The 17,512-nt window shown below is 34.8% G+C and overlaps 1 protein-coding gene across 1 annotated transcript; it reads left to right on the top strand.

The window, feature by feature from the left end:
- Nucleotides 1-8,599: 8,599 nt before the first annotated feature.
- LOC120187597 (potassium transporter 4-like) lies at nt 8,600-13,494 on the top strand. Its single transcript, XM_039191288.1, has 9 exons — nt 8,600-8,668; nt 9,535-9,775; nt 9,859-10,101; nt 10,862-10,912; nt 11,038-11,298; nt 11,390-11,442; nt 11,646-11,760; nt 11,841-12,095; nt 12,329-13,494. The coding sequence occupies exons 1-9, from the start codon at nt 8,615-8,617 to the stop codon at nt 13,420-13,422; spliced, it is 2,367 nt and encodes a 788-aa protein (XP_039047219.1). The 5' UTR covers nt 8,600-8,614; the 3' UTR covers nt 13,423-13,494.
- Nucleotides 13,495-17,512: the final 4,018 nt, after the last annotated feature.

The following is a 17,512-nucleotide window of genomic DNA, read 5'->3' on the forward strand; positions in this document are numbered from 1 at the left end:
TAGAGGCCCAACAACCTATTCCTAATGATCTAATTAAATTGGTAGAGGACCTAAATGCATAGAACCTGTTTCCGTGGGGTTCGTATCTATGGAGAGCTACATGGAATAAGTTGTCGTCTGCCTTTGATGATCGGAAACGTTTGTGTGGCGATGGTTCCAAATACACTTTTGTCAGGCTTTATTTGGGCCTTTAATGTAATAATTTTTATATAATGTTTCCAAAATTATAATTAATTCTTTAACAATTACTAATGTTTGTTATTATATTGTTTATAGATTTGGATATTTGAGGCCTTTCCCGCCATGCAGACATATGCATTAAAAACTTCTAATGATATTCCTTGGGTTATTTCTTGGAAGAGGAAACGGTCCTTGCAGCAATGAGAAGATTTACTACTGTATACTAAAATAAATAATGTAAGTTAACACAAATACTACCATATGTTTATAAACAAGTTATTACTAGTACACGTTTAACTTTGTTTGAGCTTTTATATTGTTAGGAGGCTAACACTCCATTACAGAGGCTGACACCCACGGAAGTTGAGCTTGCCACATATTGGTGGCAAGCTAGTAAGCGTTTTTTTGATGGCACGGATGATGAGCAGCCACCACTTCGAGAGCCATCACCTCACCCAGAGCCATCACTTGATCGACCTGAATATACACATCCACAACGAGAGTCGTCACCTATTCTGTCACATCATCGAGCCTCTTCTCCACCATCACCTCATGATAGGCGACCGACAAAGATGCCACGACGTTTATCTCCCTGTTCTCCAACTCCACGGGATGAGTTAGGGGAGTTACGTAATGAGGTCAATGCCTTGCGTGAGGAGGTCGGTACTTTACGCGATGACAATGGTGCATGGCATGTTGAGGTGTCTACTTTACGTGGTGAGGTATCAGCTCTACGTGAGATTGTAGCATCGTTGCAGAACGAGGTTCATACTCTACGCAACAAGGTAAGTTTAATATTTTTCATATTTAACTTGATGATAAATTTACTCATAATTTCACTTAGATTGCTTAGTAAATTCATTCGGTTGCTGCCAATACTATTTAACTGTTTATTCTTTAACCCTGTGAAGTTAGTATTTGTTTTTGGTTGTCTTTTGGTTGAAGTAATGCAATCCATTCAAGTTTCAATTTGCAGAAGAAGAATAGTTTACTATCGCAATGCGAAAATGACTATCGCAACGCGAAAATGACTATCACAATGAGAGAATCGCATTGCGAAATGAAAAGCGCAACAACAAAATCGCAACGCGAAAATGATTATCGCAATGCGAAAATGATTATCGCAATGCGAAAATGACTATCGCAATGCGAATTTTGACTATCGCAACGAAAGAATCGCAATGCGAAATGAAAATCGCATTGCGATTCTCTCGTTGCGATAGTCAAATTCGCATTGCGATAGTCAAATTCGCATTGCGATAGTCATTTTTGCATTGCGATAGTCAAATTCGCGTTGCGATAGTCATTTTCGCGTTGCGATAGTCATTTTCGCGTTGCGATTTTAAGTTTCAGATTCTATTCTTCTTCTGCAAATTGAAACTTGAATGAATTGCATTACTTCAACCAAAAGACAAATACTAACTTCACAGTGTTGAAAATTTAAGTTTCAAGAATAAACTACTACTCTTTATGTTGTCATTGAACCTGCACTAAACCTATATGTTATCCTTTTAAATGTTTATATAAGTGCTTACTTCTGGAATGTTATCTGATGCATTTTGTGAATAATGATATAATAATGACTTGGGTGAATACCGTGCAAGTTTGAAATATATTTGTCTTTGTTTTCACTGTTTAATATCATGTCTGTTTATTTACTGATTTATGTATTAATTTATTTTTTAGTGGACCGCTAAGGTGGATGCTCTACGTCGGGTTTTTCTTGCAAGACGGAGTTCACGCATCAGACGGCGTGCACGTTCCATTACGTCTCCGTTTACCCCAATAGTGCAAAGAATCCGTAAGAAAAAGCCTGACTCACCTGTCATCGTTCAAGAGGCCTCCCCTATCATTCAAGAGGCCCCTATCATCCCTCAAGAGTCCCCTCCCACCGTTCAAGAGGCCACTGTCATCGTTGAAGAGGTCCCTCCCAACATTCTAGAGCCCGATTCATACGGCGTAATATATCGAATTATTGAGAAGCCCCCTCACGTGCCGGACATGATGGATGACTGTTGGCTTTCGTATAAGTTACCGGCCAGTACCATTTCGGCAGATGAAGTGGACAGGAAACAACTACCGGAAACAATTCTGGATAATACCCTTTGGGCTAAGACCGCAGTTGATTTTTATCTACATGAGCGGAGCCAAGGGTGTTACGCTGACATATACAAACTCAACGATGATATGCATTTGTTGATTGAACGGTCTTGGTGGGGTGTATTATTAGGGGTTGAAGACAATGGCTATTTCGATGGGGGGAAAGTCTTATATTTCTTCTTATATTTCAGTTTGATTAATTTTTTTTAAAATTTATGTAATTCACTAATATATGTCTTTTTTTGTAAAACAACATATTGATGCATGGGTGACACGTCTTCTAATTGTAAGGAAATTGAAGAAAAATATAAAAAAAAACGTGATATACGATTATGCCGATGTCTTTTCACGTAGTTCACTTGAAGAATCAACGACAGGAATCATATGTGTTGGCTAATGGACAAGCTAAACTTTATCCTGCATGGTGGGAGGTCGATAATGTTAGTATTTATTTGTTTAAATATTTTAAAGGTGTTCATAAATAAGTGCGCAATTTGAATTATTACATTTCGATGCAGGTGTTTATCCCTGTTTTGGAACGTACTCATTGGCTTCTCGTCGAGCTTCAGCTCCCATCCCTAAAGACAATAGTATATGACAGCATGATAAATTACACATCATTGTCTGATTTGAGAGATATTATTAAGGGATGGAGCTCTCATGTGGCTAAATTCTTGGATGCAATTAATTATTGGACTAATTCTGGAAACAAGAAGCCAAAGAATTTCAATGTTACAGTTATCAGAGACGAGACCGCGCCACAACAAACGAAGGAAGCCAGAGGGGATTGTGGTCCTCTCGTATGCATGTGCTTGGAGCGTTTGACGATAGGAAGTACACAGTTTCTACCTCCCACCGATAGAGATAGAGGTGCAGTAGGCTTGTGGTTTCGGCATTTTACGGCTAGAACGATATATGCGAGACGCTGCCTACCTGCATCCGTGTTATGAAAGTGTCCATAAACAATTTGTAAGTCAAATGCAAGTGTTGTTAAACATATATACTCTTTTTGGTTTGAAAATGTTTGGTTAAGTAGCTAGAATTCAATAATTTGTTGTTTGTAGGTTTTAGATGTGTAGAAAGTGTTGTTGATTCAATGTTTGGTTTCTGCAGGTTAATCCTGAAGTGAGCTGCGTGAAATGGATGTATGGGTGCAAAAGTTGATTCAATAATTGATGAGGAAATAATTCTTATTATTATTTTTTGATTGTTTAATTGATTTGTAAAAGATGATTTGTAAGTGTTGATTTGTTTAATTGATGTGTTCATAATTATTATTTGTGCTTGTTTAATTGATTGAAATGTAATAGTTGATTTGTTGATTTCAATCTGCATTATGTTGAATGCAAAACAGACTATCGCAACGCGGAAATGACTATCGCAACGAGAGAATCGCAATGCGAAATGAAAATCGCAACGAGAGAATTGCAATGCGAAAATGAAAATCGCAACGCGAAACTAAATTCGCGTTGCGATTTTCATTTTCGCATTGCGATTCTCTCGTTGCGATTTTCATTTCGTATTGCGATTCTCTCGTTGCGATAGTCATTTCCGCGTTGCGATAGTCAATTCCGCGTTGCGATAGTCATTTCCGTGTTGCGATAGTCATATTCGCGTTGCGATAGTCAAATGAATTTCTAATAAGTGATAACAACTGAACATATCATAGCAATGTTCAAACTCAAGTTACTAATACATGCCTAACTGAAAATGTTAAAAGTTCACACATAATATACACATAATACAATGTTTGCATTTAAAAATCACCTAAGTTAACAGTCCTAAAAGGTGAAGCCGGTTGTGATTGGGATTTTGATGAGGATCCATATTTTGGTAGAGGAAAAGATGATTGTGATGGCACTGGTGATCCACATGTCAACCTTGTATGACCACTTTCCTTGCACCGACTACATGTCGATCTCTTCTTCTCTTTACCCTTAGACGGTATACGATCGTGACTTTTTGGTCGGCCAGGTAGCCTTCTGTCCATGGCTGGTAGCAAAACTGTTTGTAAGTCATCTGGTATGTCCCACTTAGAAGGATGTGGAATAGGGTAGACAATCTCGACATAATTCTGTCGATATACTTCTGTAGTGTAGCAATCCATAGCGTATGCGATTGAATCATCTTGGTTTAGATGAAGAGCAACTTTTATAACATGGCCACACGGATAACCAGATGTTTGCCATTTCATACAACTACACGTCTTTGCATTTAGATCGACAAGCCCATTTAAGTTATTATCCAGTACTTCAAACAAAGTGTTTGAACATGGTTCAACTCTCCATGACGTTGACTTCACAACACGTTTCATTATCTTTTTTTTTCAGTCCATGGTGTAACACGATGTTTCATGTTCCTGTAAATTTAAATAAATAATACTTAGTAAAATATATGATAAGTTACGAATTTAAAGAAATAATACCTGCATGGTTTCTTTTCTTGTAGTATCACTGTTGAATAGAGGCTCGAAAAAACTCCATTAACATAGTAATGGGTAATTTCCGGGAATGACGACTTAGAGTGTTGATTGATTCTGCACTATTAGATGTCATGAAATCATATCTTGCTCCAAGTTGATGTACTCTTGACCATCTTTCAAACCCGACATCTTCTAGTGTTTGAGCACACTGAGGCAAAACACGTCTTAAACAGTTTATATGCTTATTAAAATCCACTTCCTGATAAGCTTTTACAACCTTCCAGTATGTCCATTTGTGATTTTTTATACCAGCAGACCTTGATTTTAGATTTCTATACAAATGAACACCACAAAGTCCATGAAAAGCATCTGGGAAACACCTTCTAACAGTGTTGTCAATTGAGTTTTCCCTATCGGATATGATTTTCAGATTGCTAATAGGACCTATGCAATCCCTAAGATGCCCCATAAACCATGTCCATGAATCAGAGGTTTCAAATTTGCCAACCCCGTAAGCTATTGGCAGTATCCCATTGTTAGCATCCATGGCTATTGCTAATAAGTTTACTCCAAGGTATCGACCTTTTAAATGTGCTCCGTCAACTATAATAACTGGGCGCATGCAAGTAATAAACGAACGAATCTACAAAATCATATACACAAGAAATATAATCATTTAAATGTGAAATGCATGTAACTAACAAAAATGAGTCAACAAAATTATATTGATTTATTAACCAGAGCACCAATGGCGATAAACAACAACTCAAAGCGTCCATCTCTATCTGTTTTGATATGATTTACCGACCCAGGATTTTTCAGCTTTAAATTGTGACAATAAGCCGGCAGTTGGGCAAACGATGCTTCTGGCGACCCCCTCAACAATTCCAAGGCATAACATTTGGCTCTCCAAGCTTGAGAATATGAGATACTAATCTTGAACCGAGCATTCATGTCAGTCATAATTTCATGTCCCCGATATACCCTGCCATTCAAAAACATTAACTCAGCCAGAAAACCACCCAACACCTTTTTGTTTGCTTGTTTATGGTGAGGAAAAACTTGGGTTCTTGAACATGTATGTTTATCAATAAAAGTCCTAACTTGAAACATTTTGCAATCTTTTATCCTCTTTGTAATCATACGCCACATATAGTTTTTGTCAATCATACACCTTGTTTCGAAACGATCTTTGCTTGATTTGTTAACTTTTAGTTGATAGCCATCTTCCACACATTTCGTATACAAAGCTATCTTCAAGTCTTCCTTTGTATCAAAACAATCATCTTTCTTGATACGAATAATTTTTGTGTGACAATCAACTGCTATCTTTACCAACTCTTCTTCCGGTATCTGAAGTAATTCTAGCATATTCCAGTTATACTCCCGTGACATTTTCTTCGGGGACTTTTCTTTGGGGATTTCTTTTTCTTCTTTTTCTTCTTCAGGGTTATATGAATTACAGAATGGATGTTCAACATGTTCATTTATAGTCGTAACTTCCTCCTCATTATCATCAACAACATCTTCCTCGGCAACGGCTGCTTCATCATCAAAATTTGGGTATTGACCAATATCAAAATCATTACACGTAGGGTCTGTTTCTTCTTCTGAAAAATTATCAAAATCCGAGTATTGACCAAGATCAAAGTCCGGGTATTGAGCAAGATCAAATTTCGAATGCTGACTAGTACTCACAATTTTTTCTGTTGGCTCATCATCGTCTAACTGGTCAATACGAAAACCGGAATTTGGTGCTGAAAGTTGATTGGGATTTGGATTAAGGAAAGGTTGTGGGTTTTGAGATTGTGTTTGGTATTGGAAACGTGGTGAAACAATATTTGCTTGGTGATGAAATTGTGGTGGAACCATTAAATTTTGAGCACCATAAACTGGGGTTGAAAAACTTAGTTGATTACTACCCGCTACTGACCCAACTTCACTACTTCTAGGTTCAACAACATACAATGTAACATCATCACTTGAAACACTAATGTAAGCAATGAATCGTTCAACATCTTCATTGTCGGTTAACAAATAAACTTTACCATTTCTCTGATAAGATAGCCTAAATCCACTTAGGGGCTCTAAATTCAATTTATTTGCAACACGTAACATCAGAGTTTCATAAGTTAACTTTTTTAATGACAGTTTTAGTTGAAGATTCATGGGTAAAGGAATATATTGTAAAACACCATGAACATTCTCCCATGACCCTCCAAAACACAAATCTATCCAAACATGATCAACATTAGATGATTTCATTATTGTAAATTAATTTACTAAACAAACGAGCTGCGAAACTAAAACCTGTTGCCGGATGGGGAAGGATGTCGTTGGATATAGGAACGGATGTCGCCGGAGAGAATGATAGATGGAGATGGAATGAGTTGCGATTTAGAGATTTAGGTTATGAGTTGCTGCTGCGTAGTTATATACCCAAAACATTTGTGTTGCGAAACTAAAACCTGTTGCAAATTCAGAAATCGAGTTGCGAATTTGAAATTCAGTATTGCGATAGTCATAATCTCGTTGCGATAGTCAGAATCTCGTTGCGATAGTCAGATTCGCGTTGTGATTTACGTATTCGCATTTCGATTTACGTATTCTCATTGCGATTTACGTATTCGCATTGCGATTTACGTATTCGCATTGCGATTTACGTATTCACATTGCGATTTACGTATTCGCATTGCGAATTAGGAAAATCGCAATGCGATAGTCAGAATCGCGTTGCGAATCTGGAAACTGATTTGCGATACCGGAGATCGTATTACGAATTATCGATCGCATTGCGAATTATCGATCGCATTGCGATTTAGTTGATCATTTTGGCAAATCCAAAAAAAAGTTGGTTAAAATCGTATATTATAAGGCATTTTTGATCACTGAGGTTATTTTCTCGCACAAAAATAGTAGAACCATAAATCATATAATGTTGAAAGCAATTACTACAAAAATGAAAAATCCGATTACGTTTGATCAGTCAAAGGTACTCCTAAAGCTTTTGCCTCTTTCTTTTACATAACACATCAGGTTAGGTCAGGTAAAGAATAATGTCAATGCATCAGCAAAAATAATTTATAATGTATTTTTTTGTAATAATTTATAATTGATTATTTTTTAGTTTGTGGTATATTTTAATTTTCAATTTTTTACTATATATATATATATATTTATTTATTTTTAATAATTTAATTTATTGAATATTTTTTATTTTTAAATTTTAAATTTAAAAAATTAAATAAGTCCTTTAACTTTTAAAAAATAATTAAATCTTTGAACAAGATCAAAAATACAATTTAGTTTATCTATCACTTCATCAACCATCGTGAACTACTATTTCAATACCGTAACAATTAATGACGAAAAATTGTCGATCAAACGATCATATTAGATTTTTCTTGAATTCAGAGGTCACATTAAGAGCACAAATAATCAGAGGTGTCACATTATTTATTTTTTAAAAAATGTGAGGACCTAAAATATCATTAGTACGGGTGAACATAAACTAAAAAGTATATGAAAATTTTAATTGATTAGAAGGCTTTAATAGTAATATAGGTAAATAGAAAAATAACGGAAGGAAAATAGATAATAATGAAAAGCGCTATCTAGTCATCATCATCCAACCAAACCAAACCAACGAGAGTCATTGAATGGGACAAGTCACTGTCAGAACATTAATTTTCTTCATTGGCATTATCCTATCCTATAAATTTTAGATTTATTTGGAGGTATGCGCATGAGATGATAAATTTTGATATGATTCCAGATTAGAATAACAGCAGCAGCGTTTGTTGGACTTACTGTTTGTTCATAGTGGGAGATCCGTTGCCAATTGCATAACTCATTCATTAACCTACAAGAAAGAAACAAAATCAACACTCTCTTACTCCGACTCTGCTCTCGATGGAGCCAGACTCTGTAATCTCCGTTCCTTCTCCTTCTCGAAATGCTTCCCCGGTTAGTTTTCACTTAGTTGTTTTTTTATGATTTTGAATCTTGTTCTCGTTCTTGTGTGTTTGATTTTCTTATTTGTAATCTGCTTGTTTTGCGATGCTTTTCAATCCTTAACTTTTAATTACAGTTGCAGTCGTACATTCGTTCTTTATTTTAATTAGTTGTTTGATTGAGTTATCACTTAGTTATCAACTAGTTATCAACGATTCAATCACACTCCATTAATCCTTTACTTTTGCTAGACTAACTTCTGCTCATTTTCAGGTTACCGCTTCCATGCGGTCTATTTCTTTTATTCAACTTTCTCTTCTGATATAATATATCGTAACCTGTATTTATGTTTGGAATATTTTAAATTCTCCTCATGGATCCGCAGCCCGATTTTAGGAAGGGTAAATAATATCAGTTGTGTCCATTTTCTGTCTTTCAGTTCAATTCTGTGGTGAAATAGAGAAAATCGAATACTGTGTTTGGTCGGGAGAACGATGGAAAATTTATAGTCTGATGGTTGAGAAATGAGATTCATAAACAGATTCTAGTTTCGCAAGTTTTGACCTGCTTCCTGAAGACAAGGACAACTATTCTGCATAATCAGTGTCTTATTCCTACTTTCAACCATGTCAAATTTAAATGTTAATCTATATGATGGCGTAGAACAATCTGTAATATGCATATGATAACTTTGTGTTAGTTCCTTATATTGGAATACGTTCCTGATCTTTTTCTACGTAATATTTTCTATATTGACCACTGATTGAGTTGGAGCCTTTGGTTTAGCCGTTTAGGCATGTTTCAGCATATATCCTGGCATTAGCATCTGTGTGTTTTTTGAAACCCTAAAATGTTATCTACCTGTATCACTTTTGCAGCTTTTGTGGGTCAATCTCTCTAGGAACCTAATATTAGCATATCAGAGCTTGGGGGTGGTGTATGGAGACCTGAGCACTTCGCCTCTTTATGTTTACTCTAGCACGTTCATAGGGAAATTGCAGAAGCATCAGAATGAAGATGCAATATTTGGAGCATTTTCCTTGATTTTTTGGACCCTTACACTGATACCCCTTCTTAAATATGTGTTTATTGTGCTGAGTGCAGATGATAACGGTGAAGGTGTGGTAAACCATTAAACTTCACCGTCTCTCTTATAAAACTTTGCCTAATCATTTGCAAACTTATATATGAATTCTTGTCAGGTGGCCCTTTCGCTCTCTACTCGCTTCTTTGTAGGCATGCTAAGTTTAACTTGCTTCCCAATCAGCAAGCAGCTGATGAAGAGCTCTCTGCCTACAAATATGGGCCCTCAACACAAGCCACTGGCTCTCCATTGAAGCGATTTTTAGAGAAGCATAAAAAGCTAAGAACAGCCCTTCTTGTTGTGGTACTCTTCGGTGCTGCTATGGTCATTGGTGATGGTGTGCTCACTCCAGCAATATCAGGTAGAATTAACACGGCTAAATAAAGATGAATATAACAAATTCTTAGATTATTCTCTTTGTGGCTGTCCGTTATAAAGTTAACACTTTTACTTTCCTGGAATTTCCTCTTGAACATATGTGACGCATAGGACTATAAGAAATATATATGCTAGCCTGTATCATGTTAGTATGATTGTGGATGAAAGTTGTCAGCTTGAGAAGAAATTTCAATGAAGAGCTATGCTGATATTTTGCACATGAATAAAACAAGAATTTTCAATGAAAAACTTTGCTGGTACTTCACCTTTTATAGACACAGCTCAACAAGTTGATCCAAAGCTAGAGTTTTTGGTTAAGCGAATCCTTTTACTCGAACTTGCTTGTTTGAACCATTTGCTAGACAACACAATCAGTGTGGCAACTTCGCATGTCATATTAGAATTTTTACAAATCACGACTATGTTGATTCTTTCAATGTGCTTATTTCTCGATTGGACATAATTGACCTCCAATTATTTAGTTATGAGGTCCCATCATCAGAAATACTTTCAGGACCATAGCAGTGCAAATGTGGATTTCCATACTTGCTCTTTTTGCCAAGCGGTTGCATCAATCCTCTTGCCTATAGTATATATTGTTTGTGGAGATGCTGTTTGACATTTTCAGATTCTGATATTCCAATGATTTTGTTGCTGTATTTGTGCCTTTTCATCCTTAATTGGCTGTGTTAATGATTTCTCCCTCTCAATTGTTAAGGGGTTAAATGTTTTTGCATTTGCAGTTCTTTCATCAGTTTCTGGACTTCAAATTACTGAAAAGAAATTAACTAGTGGTAATTCAACTCTCATTTTGGTCTTCTTTTCCTCTATTGTTTCTGTTAAGTTCCTGGTTCATGATTTCTCTCGATATGTTTTTTCCCGTAGTGCTTAAAAACTTAGGCTTTATTTTTGAACCTAGGTGAACTTGTCGTGCTTGCTTGTGTCATATTGGTCGGCCTATTTGCTCTGCAGCATGTTGGTACGCACAGGGTAGCTTTTATGTTTGCGCCGGTCGTGATCATCTGGTTGGTTTCAATTTTTTCCATTGGCTTGTACAACATTATACATTGGAACCCTAAGATTGTTCATGCAATTTCTCCATATTATATTATCAAGTTCTTTAGAGAGACTGGTAAAGATGGCTGGATTTCTCTTGGAGGGATCCTTCTTTCAGTAACTGGTAAAATACTACAGCATGAATTTTATTTTAATCAACTTAGATGGTTGTTGATTTGAATTAGCAATCATGTGCAATTTTTGGGTCTCACCAGGCACTGAAGCTATGTTTGCAGACGTTGGTCATTTCACTGCCTTATCAATTAGGGTAAGAGTAATTCCTTATTTGCTCGTCTTAATTTTTTCATTCCTAACATGTGATAGTAAACTCTGGTTTGATTTAAACGTGCTTTATTCCCTTGCCATATAAGACTAATCCTCTTGCCATCTTAATCCACGTCTCTGGAACTTAATAGTGAACTTTTGTTTGATTGGTATATTACAGACTTGATAGTTTTCCTGATTGTGCAGCTTGCATTTGCATTCGTAGTATACCCATGTTTGGTTGTTCAATACATGGGTCAAGCTGCCTTCTTGTCCAGAAACCTGGAAAAGATACCCAACAGTTTTTATGACTCAATTCCTGGTTAGTGCAATCTGGTATCAACTGTTTTGCTTCTAAACATTGTTATAATATTTGCATAATGTTTCATTGTATCATTGCAGGTTCTGTTTATTGGCCTGTCTTTGTAATTGCCACCCTGGCAGCTATTGTTGGGAGTCAGGCTATTATAACTGCCACGTTTTCAATAATTAAACAATGCCATGCCCTTGGATGCTTCCCTCGAGTTAAAGTTGTTCACACCTCAAAACATATATTTGGCCAGATCTACATCCCTGAAATAAACTGGATACTCATGATACTTACTCTTGCTATAACTATTGGATTCCAAGATACAACTTTAATTGGAAATGCTTATGGTAATTCATTCTCTGATAACTCTCCATTTCTCCTCAATATTCTTGATAAAAATATGATTACATAATAAATTTTTGAACTAACGTTTTGGTAAGTTTGTTATGACACTTAAATAGAGTTCGAGGTATTGCTAGTGATCACATAGTTTAGATTCTTGAGAGTTACTAACTTGCATCAATTCGGCTGTTGTACTTTTGTTTAGACATGATGTTTCTTATTTGATATTGGTTTTCAGGACTTGCATGCATCACGGTGATGTTCACTACAACATTTCTCATGGCTCTTGTGGTGATCTTTGTTTGGAAGAAAAGTGTTTGGCTTGCTGCAGTGTTCCTTGCATTCTTCTGGCTTTGTGAAGGTGTTTACTTATCAGCAGCACTCATGAAAGTTCCTCAAGGTGGATGGGTGCCTCTTGTGTTGTCAGTCATCTTTATGATGATTATGTACATATGGCATTATGGGATTCGCAAGAAGTACAATTTTGACATGCACAACAAAGTATCACTGAGATGGTTGCTTGGGTTAGGTCCTAGCCTTGGTATCATGCGTGTGCCTGGTATAGGCCTCATTTACTCAGAACTGGCGACAGGAGTCCCTGCAATCTTCTCCCACTTTGTCACAAACCTGCCAGCTTTCCATAAGGTCTTAGTTTTCATTTGCGTGAAATCAGTTCCAGTCCCATATGTTTCACCAGAAGAACGCTTTCTTATTGGCCGGGTATGCCCCAGGCCATATCGTATGTATAGGTGTATTGTCAGGTATGGATACAAAGATATCCGGCGAGATGATGGTGATTTCGAGGACCAGCTTATACAAAGCATAGCAGAGTTCATCCAGATGGAAGCTGGAGAACCACAAGTTTCCAGTTCCGAGACTTCGTCATATGATGGGAGGCTGGCCGTTATAGGTAGCAGGACCATCCAATCAAGCTCGAGTTTAATAGTTGCCGAGAACGAGGATTGGGATGGTATCGAGTCCATACAAAGCAGCAAATCCCAAACGTTACAGAGCTTGAGAAGTGCTTATCCTGATGATCATGAGAATCAAGCAGCGAGGAGGAGGCGTGTGAGGTTCGAGGTAGCATCGAGTCCGGGTATGGATATGGGTATGAGGGAAGAGCTGATAGATTTGATAGAGGCAAAGGAAGCAGGGGTTGCATACATAATGGGACATTCGTATGTGAAGGCCAGGAAAAGTTCATCGTATTTGAAAAAGATGGTGATAGATATGGGGTATTCATTTCTTAGAAAGAACTGCAGAGGTCCTGCGGTAGCACTAAACATTCCTCGCACTAATCTGATTGAAGTTGGAATGATATATTATGTGTAGTTTAGTAGTCTAGTGTAGTGTAGAGTACCATACTGCTGATTATTAGAAAAATAACAAACTGTTGGTTGACAATATTATTATTATTATTATTATTATTATTATTATTATTATTATTATTATTATTATTATTATTATTATTTATTATTTTTATATTATTATTATTATATTATTATTATTATTATTATTATTATTATTATTATTATTATTATATTATTTTATTATATTATTATATTATTATTATTATTATATTATTATTATTATTATATTATTATTTTATTATTATTATTATTATATTATTATTTATTATTATTATTATTATTATTATTATTATTATTATTATTTTATTATTATATTCTTATTATTATTATTATATATTATTATTATTATTATATTATTATTATTATATTATTTTATTATTATTATTTTATTTATTATTATTGTTATTGTTATTATTATTAATGCACTTAAAGTTAAATTGAAATAGAGCTTAACCTGTTCCAAGATAGGAACTTTTTCTTTGTCCTTTTTTTTAATGGGTAAGGGGCTCTTGGGAATTCTTTTAGCTTGGGGTGAATTTATTATGCACCTGAAAAATAATATGATTTTGTTATAGATTGAGAGAAAAAGAAAAGATTTAAGAGAAGAATTTAGACGAGAGAGTTGATAGAGGAGAAAATTCATCATTCATTGCATAATGAATTTTTACAACCTAGTCTGTTAATTATTTAGTTACAACTGTCACTCATTTCATGCCAGCTGTCCCAATTATATAACAGATTGATTCTTCTATTTCTTTTCTTTCTTCTATTTCTTTTCTTTCTCAGGTATTGGGCCTTCGATATTGGCTGCTCCTTCAAACCTCCCTTTTGCTCAGCTTGTTTCTCTGATAAGGTAAGTGACCTCGTGCCTCTCACATGATTCAATTCTCAATTTTTGTCTTCAATCCCTAACCCTCGATCTTTATTTCCTAAATGATCTTCGATATTTCCTCGCCGTTCCTCTTCTTCTTCTCCAATCCTGACAATACCCACCCCTCGAGACGAGCCTTGTCCCCAAGGATCGAACGCCGGAAACTACCCTTTTCAGAGTAGAGTAATCCTCCCAAGTATCGTTCTCTTCAGCGAGGTTCTCCCAGCGAACCAAAAGTTAAGTAACAGGTTTACTGTTTCTGTTTATAATTCTTCTACCCATAATTTTCAATGTTTAATTTGTAACTCTCCTTCTTCATCTACTGTAGGAGGATCGGTAGCAACAATAGAGGAATCGCCTATGAACTTCAATAAATTGACATGGAAAACCGGATGCAAGCGAGAGGAATGAGGTAAGTCCAATCGATAGGCTACTGTTCCTATCTTTTCTAGAATTCGATAGGGTCCAAAAAAAATTGCTGCTAACTTTAAGTTCTTTCGCAGGGCAATTGATGTCTGTCTATAGGGCTGCAATTTCAGGTAAACTAAATCCCCAATCTCAAAAGTCCTTTCAGTTCAATTTTTATCTTCTTGCTGCTTCATTTGATTGCTTGCTAACTGTAACTGATTCTTTAGCAACTGCCTATTAGCCTATCTACTGTTCGTCATCTCTGAAATAGTCTATACTGTAGACTCAGTAGGCCAAACCATAATAGGTGGTTTGTATCCATATAATGCATGAGAAGGTGTTAACTTTAGAGCAGTATGATAAGTAGTATTGTACCACCACTCTGCATGTGGTAGCCACTTAGCCCATTGCTTAGGTTAATAGAAGCAAAGGCCTCTCAAATACTGCTATAAACATTGATTGACTCTCTCTATTTGTCCATCTGTTTATGGATGGTAAGCAGTGCTGAAAAGTGTCTGTGTTCCAAGCTATTTCATTAACTCCTTCCAAAAACCACTTGTGAAGGTCTTATCTCTGTTAGAAATGGCCATTTTAGGCTGGCCATGTAACTTGTACACATTGTCTAGGTATAGTTTAGCCACCTCTCACTACAACAAATTTGTCAATTTATGACAATTTCTATATGACGTTACGTATATCGTCACAAAACATACTATAATGTGATGTTTTTTTTTATTTTTGTCATATTTATTGATTAATGGTATATATTTTATGACAATTTTAAAAATGGTCATTGATTTTTGTCACTATATGTTTGGCGCCAAAATCTTCCCACCAAATTCTTTGGTGGGAAACCTTTAAATGACATTTAGATAAAATAATGACGTTGTAAAATCGTCTCCAATGAAAAACATGTATTAGTGACGATTTATTATAATGACGATTGAATTTGAATTAGTGGTGTTGCACATTTGTCACTAATAAATTTTATTCGTGACAATTTAATTTGTAATATTTTATAAGACACTAAAAGTGACATTTTATTATTGTCACAAAAATAGTTTTAGCATGACGAAATCAATTATTTGTCATTTGTTTTTCTCTTTTTTTTTTTATATGACGATTTTAAAAGATGTCAAGAAATTATGTCAGTTAATGTTAAAAAATAAGATAATCTAACAACTTTTTTAAATAATGCAATTTATAGAGTTTTTTTTGTGTTTTTTATTTTATTGACATGATTCTATTTAGATTATCTCACATTCAAAGTTTTTTAGAGTAAAACATAAAATAATAAATTGTTAAAATGAAATGAGCAGATGATTTTTTATATATTATTGTACTTCTATGATTTTCATGATGTTACATCAAAGTGTTTAGGAAAAAATAGATATTTATACTTGATCATAGAAATACCCATAAAGTTTTAGTATATTTAGATACCTATAACATCAATAATTTTAAAATATAAAATATTACTCTTTTATATATATAAAAAAGCTAATATTATAAAACAATTGTCATAAAAAATTAAATTATAAAACTCTTAAATTATAAAAACAATAACTTTCAACATAAATAACTTCAACTGTCTTTGTATAAAAAATAACAATCACACAGTTCATACATAAATAACATAGTTACAAAATAGGTTCTATATCAGTATCATATTCATCACATTCAATTTCATCCCCTCTAATGTCATCTTCACTCTCTTGATTACTGTCAACCAAAACATTCACATTATCTACAATATCACAGTTAATAACAGTTGATGTAATGTCATCCCTATGAAAAGATATATTTGCTGAAAACTGCATTTCCATATCGCGATCATAAATTTTTCAAAATCTTCATCAACGTCAGAGACTTCATCGTTTTCAACAGTTTGCATCTCTGGAACATCATATAAATGTCTATGGTGAAACTTTTGAATTACTCTCCAATCTTTACCTAACTTGGTATCATCCAAATAAAAAACTTGCTTAGCTTGAACTGTCAAGATAAAAGGGTCACTTTCATACCAATATTTGCTAATATTGACACTTAGCAAATGACCGTCTTTGTGAATTCTCCTCTTTTTATCACCCAAGTCAAACCACTTGCACTTGAACAAAACAACTTTATAATCATTGATATAATTCAACTGAATAATATCATCCAATATACCATAAAAGTTGATTTGGTCCTCATTGTGATTACTTTCAACTGTCACTCCACTATTTTGACTTGTCAAATGTTCATCACGTGCTATTGTGTAGAACCTAACCCCATTAAAAATGCAACCTGTGTATTTTTTAACACGTCTATCAGGACCATAAGCTAAAGAAAACAATTCACTAGATATTCTTTCTGAACCTTGATTGGCAACCTGCAATTTACATGAAATAAAATAAGCATAAATTATAATCGATGTTTGCACAATCCAGAAAAAACATTATAATATCATATACTTACATAATTTTTAAACCATAAGGGAAATTGCTCTATATGTCTTTCTTCAATATACAATGAACTCTGCAGCTGAATCTCCATTTTATGTTTTCTGTTTTAATAAACATAATATAAGTTAAATGACATTAAAAGTAAATCTTACATGAATGAGTGAATGGTAAGTAAATTACTTGCTTCATAAATGGTTCAACTTCATCACAATTTGTCAATATATACCATTGCATCATTTCAAACTCTTGGTCAGACAAGAATTCATATTTTGTACTTCCTAAAGAACGAAAACTTCCTGAAAAATGAGGAGACTATGATTATGAAATTC

The sequence above is a fragment of the Hibiscus syriacus genome, unplaced genomic scaffold (genome assembly GCF_006381635.1).
Source record: "Hibiscus syriacus cultivar Baekdansim isolate YM2019G1 unplaced genomic scaffold, ASM638163v2 tig00113725_pilon, whole genome shotgun sequence".
In the NCBI taxonomy this organism is placed as follows: domain Eukaryota; kingdom Viridiplantae; phylum Streptophyta; class Magnoliopsida; order Malvales; family Malvaceae; genus Hibiscus; species Hibiscus syriacus.